Raw genomic sequence first — 27,642 nt, 5'->3', positions numbered from 1 at the left:
ACACGGCAGCTCAATTCAATAAGCAAACAAATGAAATGTCAGCGCTGAAACTCTAATTCCCAGCCGTCCTCTAATGATGGCTCAGTAAGTGACACACCCTCATCAGTAATCCACCTCGTCTGTGATGCTGCACAACAGAAACCAAAGACACAACACCTGACGGAGTCTGCTTTCTCCGGGCAGAGCTTCACTCTCTTTGCTTTTCACTTGTCACTTTGTGTGGATGTACTGGCACACATTCAGCCAATCTGCGATCTACACTGATGGAAATAAATGCTTGTTGCAGCTCTACTTTCTGAGTTACAGACAAAAAGAAGATTATTTATTAATTACACTGCAGCAGGTGTTTTCTCTGACAGGTTCTGAGGTGGCCCATCGTCCCACAGGCTGTACAGAAAAGACTCTAAAGGTCAGGGTCCTTAAAAGCTGCACAGAGGACTGTTTTATGTTTGACTGCAGCCACCCTTTGCAGCTGCACAGACCTCAGTCTGCCCAGAGGATAAAAAAATCATATCGAAAGTAATCTGAAATGTTCTTGCAGCACTACTGAGGACATGCACACTGGCTACCACTGTACATTTAGGTAAAATGTAAGAAAGGAAGCTCTGTGTCGACACAGCACAAAATGGGCCACAGTCCAAGCCACATATATGAAGGAGTGCGGTGCAGGTACAGTAAAGCTCAGTGTGAATCGCAGTGGAGACTGTGGCCTCCGTTCTGCTCACATTTATCAGGCAGCTCAAACAAGTGGCTGTTGATGCGATAGTGCTGAGTCAAGTGAATATTTGAGGATACACAAGCATTTCACAGTTTCACCTGACGCACACACACACACACACACACTCCAGATGTACAGTATGCCCCCTAACAAAACACAAACCCTGCACCAACCAGCCTCACATCCTGTCTCCACTTTCACACACTGAGGCCAACCAGTCTGCCTCTGCACCTTCAGCCTGCACTGTGGTTTCTCACGTTGCTCAGAGGCACTGCGTCAGCCTGCAGAGCACGGCTCCGACTTCAGGAGCTCAGGGTTCGATTCTCCTTATGGCCACCCATGCAACAATAAATACTGCACAGTTACACAACTGATGAAAGCAACCACATTTCTTATGTTGAAACTGGAGGTGGATGTGGAAAGTGGAGATATCACAGAGGCGGAAAGAAAGCATAAGTCACAGTCACACTGTATGCATGTTTCTATTTTGGAGAAAAGTGCTTCCTGCTGCTCATTACTCAACCTTTCCTCCACGTCCTCTGAAGTTTTACACTTTGGATGCAAACATCCTGAACAAACAGGTAATTTTAACCATAATTTATTATTAGTTTGACATGTCAGCACTCAATTCAGTTGGCTAAATCTTGTATGCGCATCTTTAATCTCCCACATTTATTGACTTGTACTGTCCCATTACAGAAACAGCAGTCTGGTAAATGCGGTGAACAGGAGAATGAATTCCTGCCGCATGCTGTTTACTCCTACAGGAACACTATCTGAGGCAGAGGTCAAAGGTTAGGCCCAGTCTTACTGTATGTTACTGTACACATATCGTACTTGCTAATGGACTGTAATGGATCTACAAAACTGAAATTTCTCCCAAGGTACCGACGCTGTCGAATTCAGGATTGAATGACAAAACTGAAGGCTGTCATACAGAATATTTGGCAGTCTGAAAACCAAAATCAAAAGTAATTATAAAATCTTTGAAGACAGACAGACCGTCCTGATGGACATTTTCCTGAACCCAGTTATCGTCCTTTCCTGTGTTTGAGGTCCACCAAAGGTTGAAGTTAGTGTTCAGGGCCAATTAAATGTGCCTGCAGCCGCCCCTCTTCGGCATTTCTCACAGTAAACTTAAGGTGGCAGTGATGCATTGCCCGTGTAAAAACTAGATAAGCACTGAGCCCTCCTGTCGCTGAGGTCACACGTTTGTTTTCACTTCTCACTCAACGGCCGCATTAACAAACTGTAATTTCCAGGTGCTTAAAACCTCATCCCAGCGTGTTTGAAAAGCACTGCTAACTGTGTGACCTGCTGGTCACTTCAGGACATAAGCTCCACTTCTCTCTAACGCTAGTGTGTCGGCAATACGCCAGGCAAAGCGACTGTTTGACCGTAACTCTGCATTATAAAGCCATCTTAACGTTTAGCTACTTACGATGCTTTTCCTTGACCTCTGATGTGAACTTTCTTTGTGCTCTTCTTGCAGTCACACTGATGCCATCAGTGCTGCTGGTGTTTAGGTGACACCCAGAGTCTCACCCAGTTAACAGTGAGCCCAACAGCCCCGCAGATGGTAATATTTATTCAGACAGAGCAAATGGTGCGTTAATATTGCCTCTGGGTGTCTAGACCGCAGTCCATAAACGTCACTCCACACCAGGGAGAGAAAGGGGAAGGGGGGGGGAGAAGGATGTATCAGCAAGAGTTAGATTGAGTTGTACTGTGATGCTACATTAACCATCCACAACAGACGCTTCCCTCAAGCCAGCTGTGTGAGGGCGGAAATGAACAGAAGGGAGATTAGTTAGTCAAAGTGGAAACAAGAGGAGGATAAAAAGAGAGAGAGGGAAGACGCAGTTCATAGCATTTTTCCAGAAGCCAATATGTTGACTGCACAGATTTTCATTGGCAGTTTTTAGTGCACATACAGTTGATATTATTAGCTTCAGTTTCCAGACTTTCAAAACTTTCCAGCACCTGAGAGGAATTTTCGTCAAGACTTTTGCAGATCTGTGCAGGAATGCTGGGAATGAGAAAGAGGCAGAGGGAGGAAAAGAGGGAGGGCAATGAGAGGATGAAGGAGGCAGTGAGAGGTTCAGGCAGAGGTGGACTCTGTGTGTGTGTGTGTGTGTGTGTGTGTGTGTGTGTGTGTGTGTGTGTTTTGGGGGGTCAGGCAGTGACAGTAGACAGCGTGGTCCTGTCATGGCAGGATACTGGATCAGATTGCAGCCCGAGCTCCCCCAGTACACCCAGTACAATGTGTCGCTCTGTTCCCTGCCGCCTGCCCAGCTCACATCTGCAGCCGGGGCCCTTCCTGCCTGGAGGACCACAATCACGACGAAAACACACCCACAGAAATAACACACAGGGCCACAGAGGTGCACACTCACACAGCCTGGCCAGGGAAAACTGCCTCACGAGATGAGGGGGGGCAAATATGAAACTGGACAGGGTAGGAAAACAGAAAGCCAGGAGGCACAAACTCCCTCTCTTTGCTTTCTTTCTTCTCCTTCGGCCTTTCTTAACCACAAGCGCTCACAGATGGCTGCAGCTCTTTAATGTGAACTCGAGCCAACTACACTGCTGTCATTAAGGCAGGAAACAGGCCTCCCAGGCACGTGAGGGCAGTTACAGCCAGCGCTGCAGGATTACAGTAGGCTGTACAGTTATTCCTACTGACAGCCACGCTGGCCACTTTCTGACACTGATAGCTACATGAACACAGACTCTTAATGACTACAACTCTTCTACCCGAGTCAGTCTAATACTGGTGAGAGTCTTGTATAATCCTACTGGTCTTTATTTAAGGTTTTATATTTTGACAGCCCAAACTGAACTTTTTCAGTAACACAGACTGAGCAGCACAGACAGTCTGTTGTCATTCTGATCAGCCCAGGTGTAAAATGTAACACTGAAACTGACATGCTGATCAGTGTGTAACAGAGCAACAGTCCTGTCACTGTTGCACTCCACAGCCACACATCCACCACTCATTACATCCTGATGGAAAACGTATGTGATGCCCAAGTTGGCAGGCTGCTCAAACTGCAATGTCTCTCAGCGGTTTGTACTGCTGTAGTTCCCCTCAGCCGCCACTAGATGGAGCTAAAACAGGCTTAATGAACTTTGTGATGGGCTCCACTGTTCACAGTACAGTGTGATTAAGAGCTGGAGCCACACGATGCTACACACACACGCACAGGAGAGAGTGTGTGAGACAGCGTTAGCATAAACAATGCTAATGCTTGTTTTACAGGTAACTATTAAGCAGAGTCTGTACAATCTGTCAGCTAACAGGGTAAACGACTTGACTAACAGAACACACACACACACCACATCTGCTGGACACACAGATTAGACCCTGCGTGCACACATCAGAACCAAAGGCCGAGGACTCCAATGGGGATGACATACAATTATCATATTCCACTCACATCCCATCTGTCCATCCCTTTTCTGTACCCACTTGTGCTCCTGCTTCTCAGCTGGAACATGAGTGTGCTGCATGCAGACACGCAGTCAGCCGTCAGCCCTCTGAGTCCTGGTCCCGCAACCACAGCAGACAGTGTGAGGTGACAGCTGTGTGATCCTCAGTTCACTTCAGAGCAAAACCTGCATTTCCTCTCCTGTGTTTTCTGCCCTCGAAGCTCCGTGCAGCAGTTTCTGTGTGTGTGTGCGTGTGTGTGTGTGCGTGCACTTTCCTCTTTTGATACAGCTGTGCCAAATACCAGACACACACTCCAGCTGACATGTTGACCCCTCACCTCCCACCTTTACACAACGACCACATTGCTAGACATACAGAGCAGGAGGGGTGTGAAATACTGGCCACAGATTAACACACACACACACACAGATGTGAGAAAAAAATGAACATATAATGCAAAAAATAAATATAAAACTAAATTCCAAACTAAAATCCTAAATCGCCAGCTGGGTCTTCATCCACCCGGCTGACCACGAGGAAAAGCCTGAAGGCCTGCGAGCTGCGGCAGGTTATAATTTTCAACATGCTGCTCTATAGTTATGATTTATTTATAATGCCTTGTGTATACAGACAGAAAATCCATTATGAGCACCCATGCTGTAAAAAGGGGGTTATTAGACTTTACATTGTTTATACGGTTTGAAATGAGGGTTTGGTTTGTTAGTGGGACGTTAATTATCACGCAGATGTCACATGATGTGACGGCGTCTGGCTGGCTGCTCCAACAGGGGAAAAGACCCATACAGAACCGTCCCGACGGTAACACCAGAGGACTCAAAACAAAGATGAGCAGGTTTACACAGAACTTTAAGGATTTGTAGAACAAGAAGATAAATAATTTTGGAAGCACAAAAACGTGAGTCTCGACGACGGCAGCAGATCAGCGACAGGAGACACAAGCTGCAAACAGTCTCTTCCTGAACAAATAAGGCACACAGGGGCTTATCAGTTTCTGAATGTTTAAGAGCCCGTCTGCAGACCTCTGATGGTTACAACATGTTTAGGACGAAGTAGATTTAGAAATGCTGGCGAGTTCATTTCAGTTGAAAAACTCAAACATTCATTTCTGAATAAAATCTAACAACATTTCTGTCGTCCCCACATCACGCTGCAGAGCGAGTTTGTTTCACTGCGCTGTGAAAGCTTTCAGAGAGGACACAACTGAAGGGGTGAAGTAGGACTTCAGTAATCTCAGGGTGAAACGAGTATATAAACACAAAAGGTGATACGATGAGTGCAAATATTTTAGCAACACCGACTGATTATATCCAGATGCATTTCCTGAACTGGACTGCAAACCTTCACCGTGTGGTCTCACAGCTGCCACTAACAAGACAGCCTGAGCTTTTTCAAATCATGTGATTTTATCTTTTTACACCTGCTCCTATCAGCAACACTTTAACACATCAGTGTTGATGAATCCCACAGTCGGTGTGGTTTAACCGTCACTACAGGCCAGCGCCAACATTCACTGTATCGCAGCCTTATGTGGTTTGGTCATTCCCTCCATTGAGGAGCTGCTGCCAACACATGTCCAAGTCCTCTACGGTCCCCTGTGTGCCATTACGTGGTCTGTGCCAGTCTGTGTGCGCTGCCCTCATGCTGCCAACGTGTATCGTGCTGCAGTCTCGTGTGGTTTCAGGGCCGGTGGCCACAGTCTTAGTTTGGATCTGAGGGTGGATACTGACACCACAAGGTCCTGACCAGGAGACAGCCAGCGGTTCACTGTAAAACACTATCACATGGGACAGACAGCCAGCAAGGGAACAAATTAGACATCAGCCTTGTAGGCTCACTCATGTGTCAGCTCTGACTGCACTCAGCCGACAAAAGCTCACAGTCCACGACTTTAAAGAAGAGCGCTTGTTTTACGCTAAACTATTTCACTGTAACTTCACTTGCGTTCAGCTGATATTACATTTTACTGCTGACCATACAGTTGATTTAAAACTGCAAAATTGCGTGAAACTGGACCATTTTAACAGCCGATGGTGATAATATTCTCAAAAAAGGTTTCTGGTATGTTTTATAAACCCTAAAGGTGTTGATCCTCGGTCTACACGTCACCGACCTGTTGGCCTAATCCTAACAGTGAAACAAACTTACATTTGTAGCAGCGGGAGGTACTGACAATATATTTATGTTTAATCAGTCACAGTGATTTGTGATACCTGAATACCTACAACATTCACAGAGTCGAGCAAGAGGGGACTAGTCAGGCTTATACTAAAGACCAGAGTAACAGCAGTGAAACAGCGCTGCATTATAATTATCGGCACTGTTCCTAGCAACACGCCATGTCAATGTGGAAATCCCCGCGTCAGGAATAGATTCTGGGGATCTTTATAGGTGGAAAAACAAGCAAGAGGAGATGGTGGATAAATCGCAGATGCTAATTATCACAAGTATTTTGTTTTTTTTTAATGCTGCCGACGCAAATTCATTTATGCAATTGGTAGATTTTGTAGATTCGTCTGAATGTTAATAAGGCGCTTAGTCAGGTCAGCATTACTCATCTCGCAGGACGCAATGATTTTACACTTTTCCTCTTTAGCCATACGTTATCTCCACAGGGCGTTTCTCGCCTTCCTCCCAGTGCATGCTGGGATAGACTCCAATCCACTCGTGTGCCTAATCAGATATAATCGTGTTTGCAGAAAGAATAAAGGAATCTTGTATGCTACTTATACTATTAGATAACTGGGGATTACTGCATTAGGCCACTTCAGATAGTGCCAGGGGGGCTGTGAAATTACAGGGAGAGTCAAGTGCTTTCCTTTCTGGCACGTTTCATATACTTTAAACCCTACGCTGTCTGTTCATCCCAGTCAGAAAACAACCAGCTTACACCAGCATTTAAAACTATTTTCAAATGGCTGGATGGCTGGAAAGAAAGAAAGGGAGGGCAGAAAGAAATGTACATTAACATTACATGTAAAAACATACAGCTGGTCTCCACACCCTCCTACACTGACTTCCTAGAAGCAGCAAAATAACAGTGACTAGGAATAGCATCCAATGCAGACAGTCTGTCATTATAAAGTTGGCACGCTCTCCTGCCATCGTCGTACATCTTCTGTTGAAACAGAACGCCTTGGAGGAATGATGCTTAACTATCCACACACACAAACCACAACATCATCCGCCATCGAGCCGAGGAAGGAGAAAACTGTCTTCCTCTCACTACGTTCCTTCAAGTCTGCAGCGCTAACGTGGTTTTGTCTGAGAAAGGCTTTTCCAAGTTCACAGTCTGAGGACATGCCATGGCTTAGAACTGAGGCCTCAGAAGCTTTAATGTGCATCTCATGCTGATTTCTTTGACTTCTGTGTGTTTTTCAGCCACAGTCTGGCTTTCATCTGTCCATGCAAATGATGTGATTTTGTGTCTGTGGCTACTGAGAGACTGATGGTGTTGGGGAAGCAAACAGTCAGCTTTTCAGGGACAAAAAGACACCTGAGCATCTCAACAATCCTGATTAGTGGCTCTGAGAAGGAGAGAGGCGCTGAACATGAAAAGGAAATCCTTCACTAGTTTAAGAGATGTAAAGTTCTGTTCAAACTCATCGATTTGAAAACCATTTGTAAACTGAGCCTAAATCTGTAACAGTGTTAGCTGTGCCACTGTTAACAGCCTGTAAGCTGGTGGACATTTGTAACATGTTAACACTTTGAGAAGAGGAGCGTTTTTGCCCTGAATTGGGTGTCTCAGTCAGCCTGTCCTCCTGGGTTGGGTTCCACTACCAGCACAGCAGTCTTACATGCCACATAGTTTAGCTTATGGTTTAGCTATGGTGAGTTTGTCAGTCTTCAATGCAGAATGAAAGTAAGGTCAGCCTGCAAGACTCAGCTCAGGGCAAAGAAAGTGTCATCAGCTTCTGACAGCCTGTGTGCTTCAGTTCAACCAAAGGAGTCATTCTGATGGCTGCTGTTAAACATGTGCAACACACAGAGCTGAAACAACAACTACAAAAATATGAGAAAAGAGAGCAGGAGAGAGTTTGGATGCGGATCCATGGAGTCAGGAGGGCTCATGGGAAAATGATGACAAAGCAGAGGAAAATCGGAGTCAGATCAGAAAGTCAAACCTGACAGACTTAGTCACACGTGATCAACAGAAGCCTGAAATACCACACACTTCCAGCCACAGCAATGGACTGTCAAAACCCTGCTGTGCCACAACATACAGGAGCTCTATTCACCACCAGAGAGAGAGAGAGAGAGAGAGAGAGAGAGAGAGAGAGAGTGTGTGTGTGTGTGTGTGTGTGTGTGTGTGTGAGAGAGAGCGCGCGCAGGGTTAAGTTATGTTTAGCCAAGGCTGAGACAGACTGCCCTTTGAGGAGCTCTCTGCTTTGAAATGAGGCTGAGGAACATCCATGTCAAGAAAATATTGCCTTCTGATTTTCTCCTCCTCTGAACAAAACTCGGCTTTCATGCCTTTCTGGGCCCGCTGCACTCTGGGTAATGACTGTGCCTCATCCGTCCCTCCTCCCTTTTTTTCCTAGTGTTCATTCTCCCAGGGAAAAGAGAAAGATTCTGACCACTTTCTTCTCTAAATCGGTCTTTCACAGCTTGGGTGGGGCGCTGTTATAGTTTACACTCAACATCTGCGCTGCTGCACCACACTGCGCGCACAGGAACGCGCGCACAGACGCACCGTGCGCGCAGTGGCTCCGCGCGTCTGGCCAACGATGCGCAAATCCGGTGTGAGCGCGCAAGGGAAGCTGCACGCACGCGCACGTAGGTGACCAGGCGCGCGCTTACAGGTGAAAGGAATGTTTAGTTTGCGTCACTCTGACATTATCACAAGGTCAGAAGACTTAAGTTTTTCTTTCTACAAGCAAACGAACACCTCCGTGCGCACAGCCTGCCCGAGGTGCCGCACACAGAGGCACATTCACGCACTGCATACATTTCCACACCCCGAACTGGGAAAAAAACATCCATAGCTTACAGACGCATATGCACAAACAGAAGCGTACAGAGCGCACACAGACACTGAGACACTGAACGCTTTCACTCCCAAACCCCTGCGACCGAGGTGCTCCGCCGCATAATAACCTATTCATAAAAAGCAAAAATGTCTCAGGCTTCCGCCTCCAAAATACACACGGGAGACGACGGGAAGGTGCAATCGCCTCTCGCAATCTGAAATTGGAAACCGGGCCAAAGAATACACTGGAGGAGGGCAATTTATGTTACAAAAGCCCTCTTGGTCAGCAAGCTGTCCCCGCAAGTTATCCAAACGAAGAATAAAGAGCCTTTGAGCCATCTGTCAGCTGAAACTTCTCAAGTCATTTCTCCAGAAACGTTTAAGTAAACTAAACCTGGTTTGGTGTTTCTGTTCAAAGTGTGCACGATATGTGCCTCAGACCAAGAAGTCAAACCTCGCATCTATTTTGATATCAATCAACAATATCAGAAGATAAAAGAAAAATGCTTCCCAGGCTGTACTGTAGCGGAACGACAGCCCCACGTGCATCATTCACCTCAAAGGTGAACTGAAACCTCCCAAAATATCACATTCACACACCACAGCTGAAAGTCGTGCTGCTGCACTTTGTTCAAATGATTTTTATCTTCATTATTGTTCATTCTTTTCGTGGCCTGCCGCGTGCCATTCCGCATCAAAGGTCTTCAGTCAGATTTGAACTGATGTGGACTCAGGTGAATCAATGGATTCTCTGTGTCAAAAATAACTCAAGACGACTAGCGGCGTGTCGGGGAGCTGCAGCGCACGCACGTCGCTCCTATCAGGCGAGCTGATCTGCAGCCGTGGAGACTGAGGGGACAGGACGGGAGACACACGACTTTACAACAATGTAAACCTGGAAGTTAAACAGCCGCCGACTGGGGGACATGTCCCAGATCTTCTAAACCCTGACGTCTGAACGCTTCTTCTCAATACGCATTTCTTTATTACTGCTAAAACTAACACAAACACAGCTCGGTGCTCCACACTGGGATAAAAACTTTAACACCCTTCACAGCTTTTCCGGGCTTCAACATCCTGCAGCCCTGATGCTGAAACCCCTCCTCCCCGGACGGGCAGTGATGGACAGCCTGGCGCACAGGCTGAGCTGGTAAACACAGTGTGTGTCCACAGGCCAGTTTGCTCACAGGCTAACATTCAGTTTAGTGCAGAAAAAAAACACATTTTGGAAAACTGAACGTTCAAACGACGAACCTCTGACTGCAGCAGCTCTTTGCACCGTCAGAGCCCGTGGCCCCCTGCGGGTGGGGGCCGCACAAGTGCCTAAAATGAGTGCCGTCTTGTCAGGACTGCTTGGGTTCTTAGCAGTGAAATTACACATAAAGAAGGAAAATAACAGAAAGTCAACATCAGATGAAGCGTTCAAAGTGACAAAAAGCAACTGAGAGCGGAAATAAGAGCAGCGCTGGGTGAGAAGACACCTGACAGCAGGCTGCGACAGAGGAAAGACTTTCAGAGAAGCACAACTAAAACTTTATTCACAACATTATAACGCGTCTGTGTGTTTTCTGCAGCAAAGGGCGATTAAAATGTCATGGGGATTTTAGTTTCCCGATGAGGAAAAGATTTTTAACAGAATCACAAATAAAGTGAAAACCCGCACTCGTGTCGTTCTCTTCTTCGTCTGTTTAAAGTGATGGACTTTGACAGACGCAGCATCTAAAATCTCCATGAGCAGTAACTCAATTCACTTAATACTGTTTTCCAACTAACTTCTGTCAACTTCAAGGCCTTTAAGAACCAGGAAGAAAACTCAAGTCGTCCTGGTGCTGCTTGAGGAGTTCGACTGTGCACAGAGCAGATATAAAACCTCCTCTAGATGTGCACATAGCGATGCCACCTGAAACACTTTCACACATTTGGATACCTTTGTGTGATTACTTTTCGGTCACTGCTGAGCACATTTCTGGAGGAAAATGTTAAGAAGGACGTTAGGTGCGTAAGTGTCCTCATAATGGCTGAGGTGCACACTCATTACGCACAGTGAATCCCAGTAGACAGAGTGAGAATGAACACATGTGGAAACAAAAAGAAAAACACTAAAAGTGGATAAATAATTAGAGCAGGTCTCTTTAAAACGCACAGTGAATAAGAGTCAGCATCTTACCTGCCCGAACCACGGTCGTTTGGCACACGGCGAGCGCCACGGTTACCAAGGCGAAGGATGAGAAGTCCATGCGCCATGGTCTCCGTTTCTTCCGGAAGGGACAAGCTCCAGTATCCATAGTGTTGCAGTAGTTCGCCGGCCTGGTTGAGCTGTAAATGTAGGATGTGGTGGAAGTTATCCTCTCACAGAAAGCCAGCCGACGTGAGGGACCCGACTGAACCTTCTGCGAGGCAACAGACAGAAAGGCACGCCTCTGGAGACGTCTCTACCTCTCGCCCGGAGACGTTCCTTAATGAGTTACCAATGTCTGTCTCTCTTAATGCACAAAACCTAAACACTAAAGGGGGTTTGGGGTGAATAAATATCTTTTATTTTAACGTTTAACCCCTTAGTGCTGAAGCCCCATTGAGTGAGACTGGGTACGAGTACCCAAAGTGGAGAGAGCAGCAGAGAGAGACCTGGAATCACGCTCTCTTTCTCTCCCTTCTCCCTCTTTCCCTCTCCCCTTCTTTACTTGCACACTTACTCCCACGAAGAGTGAGAGCGTGTGTATGTGTGTGTGGATGGAGAGAGCGAGAGAGAGAGAGAGAGAGAGAGAGAGAGAGAATGGCAGAGAGAGGGTGTGCGTAAACGCGCCCTCAGCTCACGCAGATCTACGTGTACGGAGACGCGTCTGAGCGCGCGGACTGAACGTTTTTGATGATAGCTTTACACAAATATGTTAGCCCACATACACAACAATGGCGCCTCTCGTTTTAACTGTGAGTTAGTGGTTGAATGTTGCTTACTGGACTCACGGCAGTCAGTCAGGACCTTTTTCTGGTCTGTCTCTGATTCTCTCTAAAACGTATTGACAAGGGCAGGCAGGGTATTTTACTTTACTTTTTCCACTTCCCACTTTCTCGTCTTTGTTTCTGTGGCATGAAAATTCTCGCTTTACAAACCAAGAAGAGCCGCTCAGGTAAAACAAACGGCTGCACGACCACACGCACCGCGTTAATCCAGCAGAGGGGACCGAGCTCCCGGACAGCCAATCAGACTTCTGTCCGCTCTACTCACCACGCCCCTTTCACTCGGTCCATGGAACTCTCCTCTCGTTCTGATTGGTCAGTCCCACGTGGCCTTGTTTTGCAGCATCAGCTCAGGTGAGCAGACAGAAGAGAGAAAGAGAAAGAGGGGGAGTGAAGGGAAGGTAAACAGACACGAGGAGAAATCATCTGTAAACAACTCGCGTGGTGCGTAATGAACTTGTGCCCCCGAGTCCAAGTCAACTTCTGCAAGTCATCTGTAGCTCCGATTGTCTCACAGTTTGGATGCAGTTCTACCAGGCAAAACGAGTTGTTAGAAGAGTCTGTGGTCACACGTGACTGTGTTCTGTGATGGTCAAACAGTTTGGGCTCGAGCCTACAACTGATCCAAACAATTAGCGACAAAATGTATTTTCATAACATTTTTAAGTCTGAATGTTCTCATGACAACAATCACCAAGTGCATGAACACATAGTGGGAATATGATCCCTACTGTCAGCAGTCTGAGGGAGTCAGAGAGAACATGTGAGATAAATGAACATATTTTACCCGTCAAAGTAGAAAATGGCCAACAGTCTTCGTCTCTACGCTGCATGACAACACGATGAAGTCGGCTTCAACAGCATCACAAACTGCAATCTCAGAGAAGACAGAAACAGAACATCACAAGCTTCACAGGAGAGGAATTCACTGTATTCCTGCTGTAAAAAACACTTTGTGACTTTCCACCATCTCACTGGTGCTTTTGTCACACCTGTAAGAGAATACCTGACAGCCCATAACAACACGTGTGTGAACCGAAATGTGTATTCAGTCTGTGTTGTTTCTTACTTATTTAGGTTGCAGTAACTGGCACACGAGTGTGGATCCATTCACATTATTTACCTGTTGACTCGCGTGGCAGACAAAGAAGGTGAGTTGGGCTGTGATATTCTCTCTTGACGGTCATGTTGCATCTTGCTTTAATTGTTGCCCAAAAACGACTGTTTGTCAGTATTTTTATTTTAAACAAACAGAATAAAACACTTCTGGACCTCAGTATGAATACGTCACAGTTAGAAGCACATTTATCTGTTTTTGTCGTTACCACATTCTTTGCCAAGTAAAGTTTAGTTTGAGAAGATCTCAAATCACTGGCACATAAGCTTCAAACCAGCGTTGGCAGTAATCTCACAGAGACATTCCTTTCATAACTTCAAAGTGACTTTCATATCCCTACCTGTCATAAACACTCAGCAGCATCTTCCCTGTGCCCAGCCGTCTGCCTCGTAAACCTTCCTGCAGTCGCACAGGCCGTGTTTAGTCACTTTCTTTGACTGCAGAAAGCAGTAATTAACTGTAATTATCCCTTGATGCTCTATACCACTCACTCCTTCTCACTCCCTGATTCTCTGAGGGGACAAGGAGGGGCGTGTGTTTGCATTCTGTGGGGTTTCCATGATAAACTCTCCTCGCTATCGTTCAGTCTTTGAGCAAAACAGTTAACGCTCAGTGGTTTCCTTTTGCCTTACATTAAATAAAACAAAACACCACGTTCTAATGGCAGATACGCGATTACTTCTGGAATACTTTAGAGCGGAAAGCAACAAACTCTGATTTTTTTTCCCCCAACACGACAAGGTAGCAAAATGCAAAACAACTCCATAAAAATAAAGGAATTATTTTACCTACTTTGGTGATCCCTGGTTTGGATTTTAAAACGACTTGCATAACATTTCTGAAAAATGAAAAAAAAAAAAAACAGACTTGCAACATGATCATCTAAACGTACAGTCATGTGTGTCGTGGGTCACACACTTAACTTATTCTGTAGAAATGAAACGAAAAGCAAGTAACGTTCCTTTTGCAACCTGTCGAACGTCTCTTTTAACTTATCCTCACCTGCAGGGGTTCACAGGTTTTAGTGTCCTGCCCAACATGAGGACTGAAGGACTGCAACAGGACACACAACCCTCACAGGGATCAGATTTTTCTATGTCGTGCTGCTGTCTCCAAACACAAGGCGATCATCACAACAACCTCGTCAATCACAACATCAAAACTAAAATTTCAAAGGTTGAAAGTAAATTTAATAAATGAGAACTGTGGTTAAAAAAAAATACAATTTTGAATATCTGAAATAATCGCTTGACTCTAACAGCGTTTTATCCAAGCACATTACATGTTAAATTCCTTTCAAATGCATCAAGAGATCATCAGTGCGGCACAGTAAACCCACGAGGAGAAAACCCAGAAGAAGACCTCACTTTGCAGTGTAGGTATGAGGTAAACTATGGCAGCAGACTAAACAGAAACATGCTACAAGTTTACGTTAAACTAAACATTTGTGTCACTGAAGCTGTGAAATAAAAGTGGATGTTGTTCAAATTTCTGAGTGAACCCCGGGAATAAACGTCTTCTGGAAACCCAAATCCCGACAAAAAGTAAAGACTCCCGCTTAAGCGAGAAGGCCGTGTTTTAGCTTCACTTCAGCTGTGGCGTTCTGTCTTTGGGTCTGCATTCAGGTCTGCCAAAAGAAGAAAACTGTACTGCCTTGTCATAAGAAACTACAGGGGCGAGCTTTGATGTTACGTCGAATGAGAAGGAGCGGCCGCCGTGTGATCTTCCCCTGAAACCATCAACCAGGCTGCCGCATCCAGCAATTATCCATTAGGAATCATAAGGAAAGCAGGGCCGTTTTTAGGCCTATACATGACATATATATATAGCATTTGTTCTGACATGTAAAGAAAAAACCCACAAAATATTTCTTTGATGGAATTGAAAAAATATATCAGAGCAGTTAATGTTAACAACATGAAGCCAGAGTTTGTGATTTACCTGCATGTGTAGCTGGGCCTTATTTTCACTCTGCTGTTGTTTTCACTGCTGTGTTTTTCATACTAAATCAAAAAGTGCAGGAAACGCTCTGCGGCAGCTCTGGGTTTTTATTTTGGCTTCCCAGACACAGTGGATCGAGTGTTTTTAGACTGTTTGGTTCTGGCCTCTTTGGGTTCTGAAAGCAGATGCCACAAGTGGTAAAAAGAGACACCCCAAGAGACATCTGTGGTATGTGTTTGTGCTAGACTTTGCATGTGCATATGTACAATATTTATCCACTTTGACTCCAGGACTCATATTCAAGGCATTTCATCACAGACACGACAGAAAGTTGCGCTCTTGTCTGTTGTTTGTTTGTTAATTAGATGAAGGTCAAAGATAAATATTGTGGATTATAATCACCTCTTAGTTTCCGTTCGCTGTCTGGGCGTATGTGTGTGTGTTTGTGTTCAGGTTTATGGACCCATTTCACATATCAATCTGATCCAGCTATTTCAGGATTCATTTATGAGAATTAATTTTTAATTTCAAAGTGATGATGTAAATCTATCCACACATTCGTGTTTCAGGTTTTGAATCATTTTATTTTGGTTGCATTTTCTAAATTCTTGTATCCTATCTTAATGGATTTATCCTTGTTTTACTTTTATTGAACCGCAGTAATAAAGTTCACTTTTGTTGTTAAATTGGACCACAGAATAAAAATCAAAAAGCAGGTGTGGTGAATCTTTCTGCTTCTAGGACTTGATGGCGTTTAAAGTGTTTTTATGTAGAGGAGAACAATACTTTTCATGTCCGCGAGGGTCCAAGTGGTGAACGAGCAGGCCCCGAGCAGGTCCTCATCAGGTCCTCAGCGGGTCCTGAGCAGGTCCTCAGTAGGTCCTCATCAGGTTCTCAGCAGGTCCTCAGCGGGCCCCGAGCAGGTCCTCAGTAGGTCCTCATCAGGTCCTCAGCAGGTCCTCATCAGGTCCTCAGCGGGCCCCGAGCAGGTCCTCAGCAGGTTCTCAGGCCTGCTTCTATTAGCTTTTGCTGCCATTTTGTGACCCTGTAGGTGATGGGACCTGATGAAGATTCAGTCTGGAAGAGGTCTGGAGAGAGCCAGAGGAAATACAGAAACACAGACAGCAGAAACTGGTTAATAAAGACGTACCGTAATGCTCTTAGAGACAGTGCAGCTGTGGTTCTGCTTCGTTTTTCTCTGCAGCTCTACATGTTTTTACAAAGTCAGTAAAGCCAGACCCTGGAACCGTGATGGGAGAAAGAGTGTTTGTTGGACATTTTAAACACAGATCATCACAGAACAGAGCTGCTGAGTAGTTTAGTGTGAACTACAGGGCGACAGTGAGGCTTGTATCCACAGACATTCAGTCACCTACAAATGTTGCCTGGGTGGCGTCAGATGCTGCCTGGCCTTGTAACATGCCTTTAATGGCACAATGGATAGCTGATTTAGATCCCGGCTATCTGTAATTCTACTTGCCAAGTAAAATTAAAGAAGCTGTATATTAAAGGGACAGTTCAGGTTTTTTGATGTGGGATAGTATGAGGTACTTATCCATGGCCCCTGTATTACTTACACTAGGATGGTGGTTGGCATGTCATCAGTTTGGAGGAGCAGCAGGAGAACAGGCAGGGGAGCTGACAGATGTGCTGCTGTGGACGGGGTCATAGTTAATGTATTTTCACTGTGTTATCATGCTGTTTCCAATGGGAAACGTTTGCCTTTATATCCATCTGCACTCTCTTCAAAGCCACACGACTTCTTTGACCGAAACAGCTTCGGTTTCTCGTCAGAAAACTTTTTGTCTATCGTGGTGATAATATTTGAAATAAAAGCGTACACGTGAACTGATTTTTTTCTGAGGTAGGCCTTTTTAGGTGGCTAAAATACATTTAGCTGTGGGAGCACCAGCCGGCATCCACTGTAGCCAACACACCGGCAGACAAGAACCTCATAAAAGCCCACATCAAGAAAACTGCACTATCCATTTAAATCTGACACGAACAGTTTTACATGGAAGGATGTTAGAATTTAAAAGTGCACGTACATTCATGCACAGATTTAGATTTTGTTGTGATAGCATCTTCTCTGGTGCAGTTTTAGCATCCAGTCTGTCTCATCCGGTGCTTCCACACCCTGAACCAAATGTAGCATAAAGCAACCCTGCTTTAGCAACAGCACAGAACACACAATTTGCTGAACATCCACATTATGGAGGTGCCACAAATTCCACAGCACAAGAATTGCATGTATGTCCCCATCAGCAGCATGACTTCATCATCCTGACACGGACTCATGGCACATCACAGGGACTGATTTATCAAGAGCTGAGGCTGCTAAAACGTTACGACTGGTTAAAACACCCTGACACCAAAAGGCAGGTGTCTCCACTTCACTGGTCCAGAACAAATTTGTGCATCAGGTGTGTGAACCCTTCCATTACACAATTAAGTTCCAATGTCAAGCTTACTTGAATTAATAAAGCCTTATAATTTGCTGGGCAGTAATTTAAGGGTTACAAGAACCATGAGACCACAAGGTTTCCCTAAAGGGAAGCTCCATCAGACGTGGCCACCCACCATTTCTGACACTCCATCGACTCAGATGGCACTGGAATCTGAACTGTGTGTAATGTCAAAGTGCTTCTTGTATCCAGCTGATAGAACTGCCTGGTGTGGCAACATCTGGGTCAACACTTCAAGAGATGGACGAGACGGAGACAAGGGCGTCTGCAGGAGGACAGCGAGAGATGGCATCAGCTCCGAGAGACGGACTCAGCAAGTGCCTTGTGGGCAGCTCTCTCTGTGCGCTATTTCCAAAAGGAGAACCTTGTAATTACAATAAAGCGGCCATATTATATTGCTGACTTCCTTGAAAAGTCTGTATTTTACTGGGCAGGGCTGCAAACGCACACACACACCCTGCTAGCCACAAAACACAGAAATAGATCAGAGTGGGGGCTCGCCTGGGAGGAAACGGGAATGGACTGATACCCTCAGCGCTAACAGCTGGGTCAAAGAGAGTGTGTGTCCGTGTGTGTGATGAATACACACTCTGCTCGGCCTGGTGAAGCTGCTGGAGGTGTGCGGAGTCAGGTAGAAAAGGGAACTTATACAGAGAATGGGTCAGTGATTTTGAATCTGGCCACCGAACACACCCAGCTAACCACATACCTCGAAATAGGCAGCAGAGAGGGAGGAGGAGGAGGAGGAGGAGGAGGACAAGGGGTGACGAAGGGGCAGAGCAAGGGAGGGGGGAGGTACAGCAAGGGTACACCTAAGTGGGTGTGTTTTTCTAGGTGGGGTGAGTGTTCCCGAGCTCTGAAGTTTGCATGCCAACTGGTGTATAACAGTGTGTGGCTGTGAGAGAGAGTTTACATATGAGCACACAGTATATTTTGCCAAAGTGTGCGAGTCTTTTGAAACCTGATGAACTGAACTGAAGTTAGAAAATGTGTGTGTGTGTGTGTGTGTGTGTGTGTGTGTTCCCGTCCCTCTCATTCTCAGTATTTCTCTTGCGTACGTGTTTAATTGTGGCTTCCAACTCTCAGTTCTTTTCTGGGGATTCTGAGGGCAGCTTCCTTATCATTTTCTGTTAAATATAGCAATAGGTGAACTCAACTGTCGCTCAATTTAGCACAATTACTCACTGTTAGAAGGTAATTTGCCCAGATGGCGCATAATGGCTTCACTAATAAAAGGCAATTAGAAGGACTGGGGATATTACATGAACCCAAAAGAGAAAAATATGCAATGCTGAGCCAAGTAGATGATTTCAGCTTATATGTGACGAGCGAGTTTCATGTACAGTACGTTAATTTGTCAAAATCGTAAATTCATCGCACTAAAAGCCACACTGTGCAACACAGAAGCAGCAGTACTAAAGATCCATATCAAACAAACACTGAAATACAGCAAATTGTAAGAAGTGCGCCCACAAGAACTGGCAAGTCATTATTTTTCTCATAAATGTTAAGCCTGAAATAACCTCATCTAAATCTGCATCTAAATACCAAAAATCCCTCAAATGAAGATGAAGGAGAGAGATAGGACTCGAAGGAAGGTTTGAGGAAACTGCTGCGTGGGAGGGACGTCAGAGCCGTGGAAAGATACAGGCAGGAAAAATCACAGGAATGAAAAGAGAGAGAGAGGGGGAGGGAAGGGGGGAGGAGAGGTGAGTAGAGAGCTGGTGGTGGTAGGGGGCACACAGGCATGCAGAGGGTGAGAGGGAATGAATGAGGGCCATTGATAAAGAAGGAGAGAGGACAGAGGTGAGGAAAGGTGGGGTGGAGTGGGGGGGAGCAAAAGGGAGGGAGGAAGGATCAAACAGTATTTACACATGGAGATTCCAGAAAGAAACTGAGGCGGGGAGGGAAAAGGTGGATGCATGGAGGTGGATGCGTCGCTCTCTGCACTGACCCACTGACAAAAAGACAGGGTGGGACCTCGGCGTCTCTGACACAGCAACATATTTGTCAAAGTCGCAGGTTTTTCCACTAATGAAGTCACCTAAACAGAGAGGGCCAAAGTGCAGTTTGCAGAAAGAAAAGCTTGAATCCATGGTTATATCATATTTTTGTGTATGTTTCTCTTCTTTTACTGTACATTCTGATGACACAGCTGGAGCGTGTGATGTGGTCCCTCATGTTGGGACTCTGTGATCCAGCATCTGCTGACTCTACAGCTTTCAGCTCTCCTGATGCACCATAACCTAACTTTTACATTAATGACACATGTTGTTGGGCTAATTACAACAAATCTCCAATCATCAAGCTGAATTGAACATCTTGGTCAGATCAATCCATAAAAACTAAAAAAAAATCAAAATCAATAATAAAAACGCAAAAACTAGCCCAATCTGAAACATTTCCAGTGTTTCAACTTCCTACAGCCATTTGTATGTGAAAACAACAATGTAGAAACCAAAGCTTAAATCAGTCACGAAGAACTCAGTGAGGTTTGACTCTTCCCCATTACAAGCTGTGGTTGTATGTAAAAATAACTTGTATTGTTTGGGTGAAGAAAGTGCTCCTCAGCGACTCAGCTCAGGGAGAGCCCGTTTTAGAAAGAGAAGCCTGACTGAAAACAAGCCTGTCTTGTGGAGTTTCTGCATGAAAGGGATGAAAGAGGAGAAGCAGCAAATATGTGAAGCATTAAAAGCATTCGGCTGGTTGACTGGTGAAAGGACGGAGGGCAGCGAAGCCCGGCTGGGTCCCAGACTAGTCAGCTGGACACTGCGAAGGTCGACGCAAAGGTCAGGTGGGTCGTTTTGCCGTCAGAGTGACACCTTACGATACCTGGCCCAGCTGATCAGTACAAAGAGTCTGAGCAGCAACCGGGAGCTCAGAGGCCTTTTTCACACCAGCTGCTCAACTGGGCTCTTCCATTCTGAGGTGACCCGAGGTATTAGTACTGCATTTGTCCTTCGATCATGAAGCACTGGCTATAAAACAACATCACAGATAAGGAGAAGCATTTCATTCCAAAATGAGATGCCCTCAGTCAGGAGGAGGAGGAGGAGGAGGAGGACGGGGTGGTGGGAGCTGCAGCAGCATGTGGCGGGAGGGTGACAGGACTGTTAAAGTGTCACATTATAATGGATCTGTGTATAATGGACCTGATGCAAGCATCAATACTCCACCTGAAAGGACAAAACGCTCCATTTAAATTTATTCTAGCACCTTTACAAAGAGGAAAGTATTTTAATCTGACCAATAGTCTACATAATAAACTATAACCTGTTTTATACCACTTCAGATTTAACATTCATTGGGTATAACTTGAGCTGAACTGGAACAGAGTGGGTTGGGTACAGAAAAATAAAGGTGGGAAATCAACTACATATCTATCAATACATGAACCACACAGTTTGGGTCTCAAAATCTCCATGTCAGAACAGAATTTACATACAGTTTATATGTTCAGAGTGGTGGCTGTGGTTGATTTTGTGTTGTGTTATTGTCTACCTTCAGCCCTTTGAGTCTTCTTCTCCACCGCGACATCAGCCGGAACAGGAAGAAGTTCAGCACACTTCGCTCATGCAAACACAAAGAAAACAGGCCTACAACACAACACATCGCCTTCCTTACAGTATCGCAGTATGTTGCAATATTCTGAATCGTAACCGTTGTATGACACGTATCGTATCGCCAGATTCTCGCCTACACACACTTCCAAAGCAAAGCATTCGTTTCTGATTGGCTTGCAGGTCAAACCCTCATCTCACAACACCCCAAACTGAGGCCTGCCAAAGAGTTTTAACTGCCATCAGTTATGTTACTCTCGCATGCCACAATACCAATAACAATAATGTTTCTTTATGCTACGTTGCCATTTAGCCCTCACTGATGAAACATCATCTGGTAAGCGGTCGCGTCATGGGAATGAAAATGCACTCAGAAAATAAAGAATTTGGTGTAGGAGAGCTTCACTTTGTTCAGACCGAATGACTTGATGCTGTTCTGTTGCACGCATAGCTCACTAAGCTGAGCTCCACGCAGTCTGTTCTGTGGCAAGAAAGTTAACTCAAGACATATTTAAAAGCCACACTCTCTGGGCTGATTTGTCCTGAACTGAAACTGCTAAAAACTGCTTCCACAGATCAGGTAAGTCTCAGTCCCGGTCTCACAGACCCCGCTGACAGAGGGACTCCTCAGCCGGCCGAGGTCAATGAGGAATGCACCAGGGGAGAGGGAGGGAATGTACCACAGGGGTGTTGAGGAAGGGGGTAGGGTGGCAGCGGAGGAAACACAGAGGGGGGAAACAGAGGGGTCTTTTGTGAGACAGGAAGCTGCTTAGACCAGGGCTCTCTCTCTCTCTCTGGGTACAGTAGTGGAGCAGAGAGAACCCTGGGATACGAGAAAGATGTGACTGAGAGGATGAAGACGCAGTTCACCGAGGGAGTGAAGCACATGAAGAAGAGCCCTGGGAGGTGGTAGAACGTGGGCTGAGTGAGGGGAACAAGACACAAGATGGAAGATATGAACAAACACGGTGCAGAAGTGCAAAGGGTTAGACCGAGTGCCAGGAAGTTAACATTGGACGTGTTTTTCCTACAGACACTGTTAGATGACGTGTTGTGTTTGAGCGTTTGGAAATTTATCCCAGTAGAACTACTGCTGCAACAACCCTGTTAAAGACTTCAGTGAAATAAGGCAAACAGTAACAACTTCAGAAATACAGTCAAACCACACAAACATCTGCAATAAAACAAAGTCAAGTCACAAAGCTTCACTTTTCATTACCTATGTACACTATAGTGTTGTGGGTAGGTTGAACTTAACCTGCTGGATAAACTCAGTGATGTGGACTGGATTTTAAATGAAATTTGGATCAGTTGTGTGACTATGCCGTGGTGTTCATCATCAAATCATGAAAATGTGGCCTTTTTACGTGCACATTTTAACGCTAACTCGCAGAGTGGGGCACCTTAAACCCAGCAGGTCCACCGAGGGCTTTCGTCTGTTTAACGTGACCGATACGGTTATGGAAGTGGGCATGTGGCTGGAAAGCTGCCAGTGTAATCCCAGCACTCACGGTGGAAAAAGAAAGTGCAAGATCAGCGACTGCCATCAAAAACACAACTGAGGTGCCCTTGAGCAAGGTCCCGAACCGCCAGCTGCAGCCGCTCAGCGACCAACAAGTGTGAGTGCGGCTGCACTGGGCAGCTTCCATGTGTGAATGTGTTGAACTGTGTCTGCGTGAACTGGACGATGCTGAGACCTCCCTGGACAAGTTAGAGAGAAATATGAAGAAGTAAGAAACATAAAACAGACGGTTTCTGCGGGTTTCAACAAGTTAAATCAAAGGCTTCTAAGAGCATTATGAATACAATTTAAGACTGATTTCACAAACAATGAAAACCATTCAAGAGCAACGGAGAAGATCCAAGAGATGAAAGTGGAAGGAGTGAGGGTGGAGGAGGATGGGAACTGAATCGGGACAAAAGCACAAAAGATCAAAGGAAACATAAATGATTGATTTCCAAAACAAGAGGCTGAGCATGCAGCCCTACAGTATTTGTACACAGACACAGCAGCCGCTTAATGAGGTCAGGGAAAACCAGCAATGAAAACAATCCGAGCTGTTATGGCCTTGAGTTCATTCCAGTCTGTCTGTCCTCTGACAAGCCATCAAAGAGCTTTTCATCTCAGCCTTCAGCTCAGTCCCATCCGGGCCATTACTGCACCATCAAAACACGCCAAGGCGGCGGGATAAATAACTGTGATGCTGCAGGATGAAAATACTACCCTCCCTCTTCCTTTTTCTGTCTTCTTCCGCCCCCCTCTTCCTCTCCATCTAACGGTTTCCCCTCACAGACAGATTTCAGGCCTATCACGTTCGCTCCTGGCTCACAGACAGAAACTCGTTAATCCTCCGACACACAGTCCTGCCCAGTCGCTCTTGTCAGGACAGTGGAATTAAGAGGCGGCACTTGGAAATCCCTCCAGTTAAAATACTTCTCACCTTCTGTGTGCACAGCTCGTGCACTAAAGATACAAGATTAAATTCAGTACTTGTTGATCTTCAGACCTTCTCTTGATTAAATGTGAACATTCTGAGAAACCATGAAACCAGAAACACCATGCAGACTTTCTGAATGGAGAACTGCTCACACGTTTCAGCTCAACAGGCTCTTCTGTAAGTCTTCCAGACTTGTGTCACCACAACTTGTCCACACGGTTCACAGTGTAATACTATGGAGATTCTTCATCTCTTTGGTGTTTGGGTGTCACCACACTGCCGGTGCCAGACTCCGCCTAACTCTTCAAAAAATGCGCAAAGAGGTGGAGCGCAGACTTGTTGGATGGTCTGTTAGTGTGATTAACTGCAGGGCAAGCCAAAAGGCAACATGGCCGACAGGTCGAGAGCAGTGAGTTGAATTAGCTGAGATGACGCCTCGCTGACCGCTGTGGTAACGCACTTCATTATGCGTAACTTTAAGGGTACAGTTGTCGTGAAGGGTGAATTTAGCTTTAGGAAGCAAACCATTTTTGTACTAATGTGTAAACATGTTTATTGGGTATTTGAACATGGGGGTCTATGAGAAATGACTCGCTTTTGGAGCCAGCCTTACGTGGCCATTTGATGAACTGCATTTTTTGGCATTTCTGCACTGCCTTAATTTTTCAGGCCCAGAATCTGCTGCTTGGCTTTCATATTTGGAGCAACATGCAGCCTTCACCACAATGCAGGTACATTTTAGATGTTCTGGAACTGACTTCATGTCCAGCTGCGAGAGCCACCACGATGATGTTTTTCTGAGGGATCCTCTCTGTCTGACATATTTTATCTGGCATGAAAGCAAGACCAACCGCCCTAAAATGCAGAATTATATACTTTATGTGGGACCCATTCTCAGTTTCACCCAGATTTAGCTCTGCTCAGGAGGCCCTCTCAGTCATCTAAGTGTATGCTGGCTCAGAGCTGGTCTGTGTATACCCAAAGCCCAGCATGTCATTACAGCTGAAAGAACACGGGGACCGTGGCTGACCAGTAATTTGGCTTTGCTAAATGTTGTCACTAGTCATTCCAAAGTTTCTTACCATCCCGACAGTCTGGACTTTGCAGAGACAACAAGCTGCACAACAGAGTGGGCAGTTTGCTTGTGTATCGCATTAAACAAGTTTAATAAATCATAGAGTCGTGAAGTTTGCACAAATCTGATTCTACACTAACAACTGTTTTCATTATTTACTGTGACGCGACAGACATGACACTTTGATCCGATATGCATGTAAACATGGATATGTTGTCTTTAATTTATTGCAATTAACACGCAGAGTTGCTGACAGTGGATGGTTTTAATCAGCAAGCTAAATGTTTTTTTACTTAAATTGTCTCTGACTGCATCTTTAATTCAGCTTATGTTAGCAGACGTTGTTTACAACTCATTATGTCTTTATAAAGCATTAAAAATATGTTTTGCCGGTCAAAAATTGCAGCTGCAGCACGAAAGGAGAAAAATTTGAAAAATGGACTTTTAAAACTGATTTGTTTGGGGTCAGGTTTAAACGTACAGTCGAGGAAATTTATGCTCAGAAGTTCAGTAATTATTGCACTGCGTGAGAACAGAAAATAACGGTGAGCAGCAAACACACCTGACATCTTATGCTGTTGTTTGGTGTTTGCCCTGAGCACACAGGCTCAATACAGCTCTGTCTTCCTCAGGTGTGTGTGCTTGTGTGTGGGGGGGGTGCATATGCTGGCAATGTGTGGGGTATTTCTACCACACAGGATCCATCAAAGCGCTGCTGGCAAGTGGCTTCAAACACGACTCGTTCATCTGGTGCACAGCAATAACATTCCCCTGGAGAAAAAAAAAAGACATTTGTGAAGCAGAAATTAGGAGGGATTTAACCCTCGGTATAAAAGGTGTCTTTCTGCAGTGCTCAGGGAGGAGGGAGGGACAAACAGGAGGGCAGGGAGAGGAAGGGTTAGAGCCCGAAGGAGACATGGGAGAGAGGAGGGCAGGAAAGACATTCAGAGAGATTTACAGGCGGGATGGAGGGAGTCGAACTGAGAGAGGATGGAAAGCAAAGGAGAAAGGGGTTACAGACAAACCTGTGATGAGGGAAACATAGAGGCAGGAAATGAAAGATGTAGAGGTAGAAAGATGAGGGGAAAAAAAAGAGGGGACGCAAGCTGGCAAGATGGTGAAGAGCCTGAGAAAGGCTAAGAGGCATGACATGGTGCTCAAAACAAACCACAAGGTGGCCCACATAAAAAAAGAAGCTGTAAGCTAAAATTAACTGGTTAGATTTTAAATCACTAAATGCCACACCGCTGCATTTAATTATCCTGCGCTCAGTATTAAAAACAAAAACAACTTTATGTGGAGTAATAACATCTTTGAGCTGGTGGAAATCTTATTCTGAAATGCAACATTTTCTTCACTGAGCTAAATTACACACTCATCATAGAACTTACTGTCTAGCACCTCAAGCTGTGAAGTTATAGATCTTCCCTAAAAGGGATGCTGATGACAAGCCGGCAATGTGCTGAACAGAAAACTCTTTGTGCCTGCTCCTCCTGCTGGCAGCTGCTGGTACGACGGGAGCAACTTCCACAGTGGCACACTTGGCTCAGACATCTGCAACATGGAAAGGATGCTTAACCTCCAGCTCATTTGTCTTAGTCTACTTATTCAAGTCAGGGTAACCACACTGGTTTTATAGACTATTTACCACTGCTCTGCACTAGTGTACTGGAGAAATAGTTCTCAAGATCCAAACTCAGTAGATTTGGCCTGCTGAGTGAAAGACAAAAATAAAAAGAGGTCAAAGGAGTCTGGGGGACCCATTACTAAGCCAAAATCACATCAACCACAGAGGAAAAACATAAAAATATTGTTCTATGTTTGCATGAGGTTTGTACCCAAACTGGATCTAGGAAAATCATACAGGGATAGTTTAAAGCCAGAAATGTTGACATAAATTGCCAATGACTCGCTGCTTGGCATTTTTAAACTTACCAAAAACAGGCCGACTGTCAATTTTGTGGCCTAAAACCAACGTTCAATAAATGTTGGTGTACAATGAAAGCTGCATAGATCACAAGGGATCTGAGCATCTGTCATTACTGTCTGTAAAACGGCCTGCGTGAACACGTCGAGGGTCTGCCTGAGTGTACAGAACTGCAGTTAAATACTTTAAATATTCTGGCTTAGCTGATTTCTAAAAACCAGCTTGAAGAGCTTTAAATATGGCATGAAATAAATCTGAGTTAACAGACTTTAAGTGACAGTGATTTAAAGAATTCTTTTGGAACTTAAGTCCTGCACACCAACGCGGGCCTTGATTGGCGAACTTAACAGAGAAAAGGCTTCATCGTCTGGCTCCTGTGAAGAGCTCTGGACCGTGATCTGGACAGACCGTCAGAGACGAGGGAGGAGACAATCTGAAGCAGGAGGAGGGAGGAGAGACGGAGAAATACAGAGCGCAGCCACAGCCTACATGGCTACACAGGTACAAACTCATGTCCACATTCCAAACTTTCTTAACTTTTAAATATGTGGCAGGGGGAACAGAGCCTCCACTACAGGGAGAAATGCACCTATGCTGGTGAAATGCTGCTTCCTTATTGGCCAAAGGTGGAGCTGGGAGGCATTACAGGACAATTTCACCACCCAGCAGCCCCAGTCGAGGGACGAGGAGGGCGTAGGCGGAGCAACAGGAGACCGCGGTCGTTGAAACTTGGACAGGACAAGAGGTTGGTGCTCCCTCTAGAGGCTGTCAGATGGAAATGCGGTGGCAGTGGCCACCCGGGGCCCTGGGGTCCTGCTGGACTGAGGAGCGTCCCATCACTTCCTCCAGGACACAGTGGTGGCCGAGTTCCAACAGTGAGCGGGTGTTTCCTGTGGAGCCTGAATGAAATGAATGCACTGTGGTAATTTCAAACCAATACAAAAAAAGTGTTAAATACTGTAATTAATTTTCATTTACAATTTGCAATATTTCAAACTATTTGGACAGCAACAATTTTGT

At 45.3% G+C, this 27,642-nt stretch overlaps 1 protein-coding gene and 1 long non-coding RNA gene across 5 annotated transcripts in view; one reads left to right on the top strand and one right to left on the bottom strand.

Moving 5' to 3' along the window:
* col11a2 (collagen, type XI, alpha 2) overlaps window positions 1-27,585 on the bottom strand; it is a 58,080-nt gene extending 30,495 nt beyond the window's left edge. For 2 of the 4 annotated variants that reach the window (XM_046417354.1, XM_046417355.1), the window contains exons 1-6: window positions 26,344-27,585; window positions 26,087-26,249; window positions 21,124-25,466; window positions 17,738-17,887; window positions 12,368-16,245; window positions 11,309-11,457 (exon numbers count right to left, since the gene is read on the bottom strand). In XM_046417354.1, coding sequence (XP_046273310.1) covers window positions 11,309-11,457; window positions 12,368-12,390 — 172 coding nt within the window. In that variant the 5' untranslated portion in view covers window positions 12,391-16,245; window positions 17,738-17,887; window positions 21,124-25,466; window positions 26,087-26,249; window positions 26,344-27,585. The remainder of the gene's footprint in view (window positions 1-11,308; window positions 11,458-12,367; window positions 16,246-17,737; window positions 17,888-21,123; window positions 25,467-26,086; window positions 26,250-26,343) is intronic. The other 2 variants (XM_046417353.1, XM_046417352.1) reach the window with 2 other exon arrangements.
* LOC124074430 lies at window positions 12,437-16,328 on the top strand. The gene is made up of 3 exons (XR_006845850.1): window positions 12,437-12,543; window positions 13,177-13,250; window positions 16,209-16,328. It is a non-coding gene; the product is annotated as an uncharacterized LOC124074430 (long non-coding RNA).
* Window positions 27,586-27,642: the final 57 nt, after the last annotated feature.

This window comes from Scatophagus argus, chromosome 17, assembly GCF_020382885.2.
Source record: "Scatophagus argus isolate fScaArg1 chromosome 17, fScaArg1.pri, whole genome shotgun sequence".
NCBI classification, from domain to species: domain Eukaryota; kingdom Metazoa; phylum Chordata; class Actinopteri; family Scatophagidae; genus Scatophagus; species Scatophagus argus.
This window is presented reverse-complemented; position numbering and strand designations above follow the sequence as displayed.